Source organism: Corapipo altera, unplaced genomic scaffold, assembly GCF_003945725.1.
Source record: "Corapipo altera isolate COAL_440 unplaced genomic scaffold, ASM394572v1 140, whole genome shotgun sequence".
NCBI lineage: Eukaryota > Metazoa > Chordata > Aves > Passeriformes > Pipridae > Corapipo > Corapipo altera.
In genome coordinates, this window is record NW_020885077.1 from 237,588 (window position 1) to 243,359 (window position 5,772).

Here is a 5,772-nt window from a genome sequence, read left to right on the forward strand (position 1 = left end):
CAGAGCTGGGACCTCCATCCCTGCCCAGGGACAGGGGTCCAGGGTGCAGAGCTGGGACCCCCTTCCCCGGTGCTGGTGCTGCCCCTCAGCCCAGTGAGCTCAGGGAGTGACTGTCAGCCCTTGGCTTCCCTGGCCTTCCTTGGCCTTTTCCATTCCAGTGAAATATTCTGAAGAGCAGGTTTGTGCCAGTGTTGGCAGTTCCTGTCAGACACTGCAGTGCCAGGGCTGCAGCTCTGGGCACTGTGCACAGTTTTGGGGCAGAAGCCTTTTCCTGCCCATGTCCTGCCTGTTACTGCTCCCCTTGGAGGATAAACTCCTTGGATTTTATGATGATGTTTTTAAATGATTCACACTTTGTTGTTGCTGTTTTGGGGTTTTATCATAAATTCAGCCAGGTCTATGTGCAGGTGGGTTTTGCTGTTGACTTTGCCCTTGGGATAATATGCTGCTCCCATTTTTGTGTTGTGTCATGTACTCGATATTGCCCAGTAACCCAGCAAGCTTTTCATTCCTCAAGTGGGCACAACCTGACCCAGGGTTAGTGTGGTGTCCCCTTCATTCATAGAAACCAATGCCCACTCAACTCTTTACCTTAAGTAAATGGTTACATATCACATGCTACTTATGATCTGAAGCATTATTTTAATAAAAAAAACCAGAGTCTAGTTCCTTACCCCAAACACGAAACAAAAAGAAAAAAGGTAAACTTCCATGAAATCTTCTATGTGCTTGAAAGAGGTTTGTTTCTTCTCCTGCAGGTCCTTGGGCGATGTTTCCTGACGGTGATGCAGGTCCACTTCCAGTTCCTGTCCCAAGCTTTGCAGAAGGTCCAGCCAGTGGCACATTCCTGCTTCGCTGAAGCTGTAGCTCAGGAGAGGAAGAACGTCAGTGGGACTGGAGCCTCAAATATAAGCCCCACAAATGAGCTGGAAGATGCAATAAGATCCTGGAGAGGAGCAGCAGAGGTATGGAGGCCTTGCTGTGCTGAGAGGAGATTTAGTGGAATGGCTGTTACATTTAGGGAAACCTAAATTCAGCCCTGACAGAGGAAAAAGAATACCTGGTTTTGAAGACATGCTGTATTTGAAGGGGGGAGCCTGGTGCAGATAGTTTCAGACACTAAAACTGTTTTACTTACGTGGTGGTGGCACTCTCTTTGTCCTGGGTGAAGTTTTGTTTGTGACAGGTTTGTACATAAGGAGTGCACAAACAGTGCCAACAGATTTTTGTTGTTAGTAATGAATTAATGATGTTCAAGTTGGATCTGGCAGATGGGGGAACTAAAAAGTGAAAAATACAACAATTTAGTGTGAAAACAGAGCAAAATATTGATGTAAAGTAATTAGATAATGCCTATTTCAAATTTTGAGCATGAATTCTATTTTGTACTTCAAAATCTTTGTGTTAACTTCTAAGTCTTTTGTCTTTCTGCTGTTGAGATGGATGTTGCTTGATCCATCCATTGCTGAAATGTGACCCATACCACTTAAATATACCCCTCTCTGGACTTGTACTTTTACAAACGTGTGCCATCTGTGGAATCCTTACTTTGCCAGTCAAAAAAAGTACTTTACAAGGAGTTTTACGAGGTTTTCTGCTTTCCCTGGCACTGCTGCAGTCTGCAGAGTGATAGATCAGGGTGGATTCAGACACAGAGTGTGTGGTTTCCTTAAATTCAGGGCACTTGGAGCATGTGCTGGTGCAGCCTCATTTGGCTTGTTAGTCACAGTGACTGGAATCCTTGCCCAGGTCTCCATTTGCCTCCAACATCTCAAGGTACAGGAAAGCAAATGAGTTTCCTTTAGAACTCTGAATGCAGAGGAATTATTTGTAATTTTTACTGCAGCATAAATTTATTTCACTGGATAAACTAGGGATTTGAGAGTGCTTTAGGTGTATTACAGATAATCCTAACAGGTCTAATCCTGGAATAGCTCTACTCCTTTGGCATATAAAAATGGTTGATTTTATGTGTAATATACTTAGTTCTTTAAAATTATTACAATTTCTAGAAATATCCTGTGATTGCTATCAAATTTGTTTTAAATATGATTAAAATTAAAATTTGATTTGCAGAATCTTGGACCTTAACTTTCTTTTTTACCCTCTTAACAACCCACTTCAGCTATTTCTGTCAGTAAAACCTGGTTTTCAAAAGAGTTCAGTGCAAGTGTTATACCAGTCAAATCCTGTATTAAACATGCAAGGGGAGGAGAAAGGAAAAAATACAAATTGTCTCTAGTTCCAGAGACAACAGAAGAAACTTCTTAGGTTTTATGATTAACTAAAATAACTGTTTTGGAGTATTTGTGTGAGGTATTAAGATAGGATAAGAAAAATCTGTGGTCTGTAAATATATAACATTTATAAACATATAAAATATCTCTCTTACAGTTGTAGGTAGACTAATATACAAGTCATTTTGATAGAAGGGAGATTTGAAATACTAAAATCTTTCCCAATTTTTATTTTTGGAGTGTAAAATCAGCCCCTTTGGCAGGAGAACACAGTGCTGGTTCAGAATAAAGTTTATGATACTTTTTCAATAGCTCAAAACTGTTTTTCCTCCTGGAGAGGTACTTTGGGAGTTGCAGGAATTCTGTGCTGTGAGCAATGTGTCTCTCCATTGGTGTAGTACCAGAACTCCCCAATCTGGGCATCCTGCTTCAGAGGAAGACTCCTTCCTAGACTGGAAAATAAGCTGCACCTATTTGCTTTACCCTGCTCAGTGGTGTAGGATTTTACAGTTAAAATGAGATATTTGGCTTTTCATATTCCTTATCTTTCGAAATCATATTACTGTGCTATTCATATTACTATATATATTCAAAATCATATTACTAAGCCATTTTCTTGCTGTACTGAGTTGATCTTAGTGTTATGTGGCCCTTCTCAAATGGCACCACAGTAATGAGCCATAATTTTGTCAGATGTATCATCCTGTGCAGGCAGGAGTGTTTGTACACGTGATTTAACATCTCTTCTGTTTCTGTGGCGAGTTTGTGTTGAAGTTGGGATTCCCTTCTCTGGTAAGCACAGTCCTGGTGTGGTCTGTGTAACAGGATCTGTAGTGCTGAGAGGGAGCAGAAATAGGAACAGCAAACAATGTTGAATCCACATCCCTGTGCTGTACAAGTTTCAGGAGAGCTGGACTTTCAAAGTAGCCGTAGCAGTTTAATAAACTGGCTCGTCCAGGTCCTTCCCCCCAGGTGCTGCTTCTCATCTCCTGTAGAAGGTTTTAAACTCTATGGGCTTTTTCTCTTTTTTTGAAATTGAATTAAGCTTGACCTGGTTTAATGTTGACCCTCCTTACAGCAGATTTTTATTTTACATTACAGGCCACGTCTCGACTGCGAGAAAGAGGCTGTGATGGATGTTTAGCAGGAATTGAAGTTCAGCAACTTTTCTGCTCACAGAGTGTGGCAATCCCTGAACATCAGCTCAAAGAGCTAAACATGAAAATTGACAGTGCTTTGCAGGTGGTTTTTCAAGTCTGCTGCTTTCATGTGCATGTAGTTCAGTCAGTGGGCCAAGGAGTGAATAGGGAAGGTGTGTTACTGCAGAGTTGAGTCACAGACAGCTCCCAGGTGCCTGAGAATTGCAGCTTTGGCATCTTTCATGATAAATGTGTGTATGCCATAGACTTGAGCAGGGTAAATCCATGTGCCAGTCCCTGTCTGTGCCCAGACAGTCACTGCATGCTTGCTGACTTGCTGATGTGCCTGTGCTATCTCAACTTTTTGTTTGATGTCAGGCTTACAAAGTGGCTCTGGAGAGTTTGGGCCATTGTGAATATGCAATGAAGGCTGGCTTCCACTTGAACCCAAAAGCTATTGAAGCAAGTCTTCAGGTAGGGTCTGCTAAACCTGCTCTCTTTCATCCCTCCTCACCTTGGAAAGAGCTATTTAAAATGAAGAAGAGATTGGAGTCATATTATGATTTTCTGATGTTTGAACTGTTCTTCTGTGCTTCAGGGCTGTTGCAGTGAAGCTGAAGCCCAGCAAACAGGAAGGAGACAGACTCCACCTCAGCCCATTCAGTGTGAGCTGCCCACTGTCCCTGTGCAGATCGGATCCCATTTCCTGAAAGGAATCTCCTTTAATGAGTCTGCAGCAGAAAACCTGAAGCTGAAAACGGTAATAATCCCAAATAACCACAGGAGTAAAGCTGGGAGAACTCCTCAAAATGTAGTAGAATAGTAATAGCAGTTCAGTGCCAAATTTCTGTTTAAAAGTGCTTTTTTTCTGCCTGAATTCTGTGGAAACTTACTGTTGATAACATTGTAGGTCCACGCCTGTTCCTGATAACATTTTAACCACCTGGGCAATTCCAGTCCAGTCCGAGGGCAGCACAGGCATAGAAATTCAGGAGGCAGTGAAGCTGCTGGGAACTTTTTCAAAATAGATGGGTTCAGTATCAAGAAGTGCAGAGGAAAGTGAGCCCTTACAGATCCCCCAGCCAGGTGATGCACTTCAGAGCCTTCATCTTCTTAGGTGCCAAAATAAGTCTGAGCCAGCCTGGTGCTAAGGGAGGTACTTAAAAAAAATACTTTGTAACAAAAGTGTAAAGAACACTTCTTGATGTTTTGTACAAGCTTGGATCACTGTTTTAAAAGTAATTGAAAATTGTGGAAAGTTAATTGTATTTCAGTATAAACAAATGGAAAATACATCCATTCACAAGTAATTTGGGCAATTTTAATCAGCACTTCCACTTTTTTTTTTAGATAAGCCCAGGTCCTTTCTCCTGAAAGAGCAGAAACAATTGATGGCTCATAATGCTGCTTTTTTGTTGGTTTTGCAATCCTTTTTGTAGTTCTATGTAAATTGGTTTGCAAGAATATAAGCAAAAGTACTGCATATGATTTTGGGGGAGCACTGTGTTCCAAGCAGCATCTTCCATATTTCTGTTCTGCAGTTGAACTCCTCGAGTTGTACCAGACTGTTCCCAGGTTGCAGACACTACAGTTGTTTGAGAAGGTGCAGAACAATGACCAATACCCGTGGAAGATGGGTGTTAACACTTCTGAATCCCTGTTTTTTGCAGCACACGATGCTGCAGCTGATCAAGGAGGCCGGGTGCCACAATGGACTGACCCCCCGGGACGACTCCCCCGTCACGGAGGTGCTGAACCAGGTGTGCCCTTCCACCTGGAGAGGAGCCTGCAAAACTGCTGTGCAGCTCTTGTTTGGCCAGGCTGGGCTGGTGAGTGAGCAAAACAAAAGGTTACTTAAACATCCTGAAGAGAAACTGGACGTTTTGGAGTTTGGAAATGAATTTGCCATGTCTTCCTTTGTGTTTCTCCATTTTTAGCCCTGTAGTTCACTTGATCTCTGAGCAAAATGTATCCTCGGGCAGTGCAAGTGCATAGGTGGTGTCTGTAGTTGGCAGGAACAGAAGAATGCACTGAGTGCTTCATAGTCTCCATTAGTAGAGAGAACACAAGAAATGAAACTTCCAATTCAGAGAAATAGAAATCTTTTCAAATCTATAGATGACCATGTTAAAAAAACAAAACAAAAAAAAAACCAAAAAAAAAACCCCCAAACACCCCCCCCCCACAAATTAGCTTCAAAACCTACCATTTTTTCATTTGTTCTCTGCTTTGAATGGGTTTCCTGCCCAGCATAAACCAGGCAGTCCTCTGCACCAGGTAATGGTACCTGACATCTCCAGCTGAGGACAGAGCCTTTCAATGCCTGACTGTAGACATGTGTGTTCTTGAGGGGGGAAAAGAGCTCAGTGAGTTTTACAGTGTCTAAGCAGCTGGTA

General features: G+C 42.2%; 1 protein-coding gene across 1 annotated transcript in view; it reads left to right on the plus strand.

Annotated features, from left to right (window-relative positions):
• KIAA0355 (KIAA0355 ortholog) overlaps nt 1-5,772 on the plus strand; it is a 58,124-nt gene that overhangs the window by 35,369 nt on the left and 16,983 nt on the right. Inside the window, exons 3-7 of the mRNA XM_027669361.1 lie at nt 759-965; nt 3,339-3,479; nt 3,755-3,850; nt 3,975-4,136; nt 5,047-5,205. Of these exons, the coding sequence (XP_027525162.1) occupies nt 759-965; nt 3,339-3,479; nt 3,755-3,850; nt 3,975-4,136; nt 5,047-5,205 (765 nt within the window). The remainder of the gene's footprint in view (nt 1-758; nt 966-3,338; nt 3,480-3,754; nt 3,851-3,974; nt 4,137-5,046; nt 5,206-5,772) is intronic.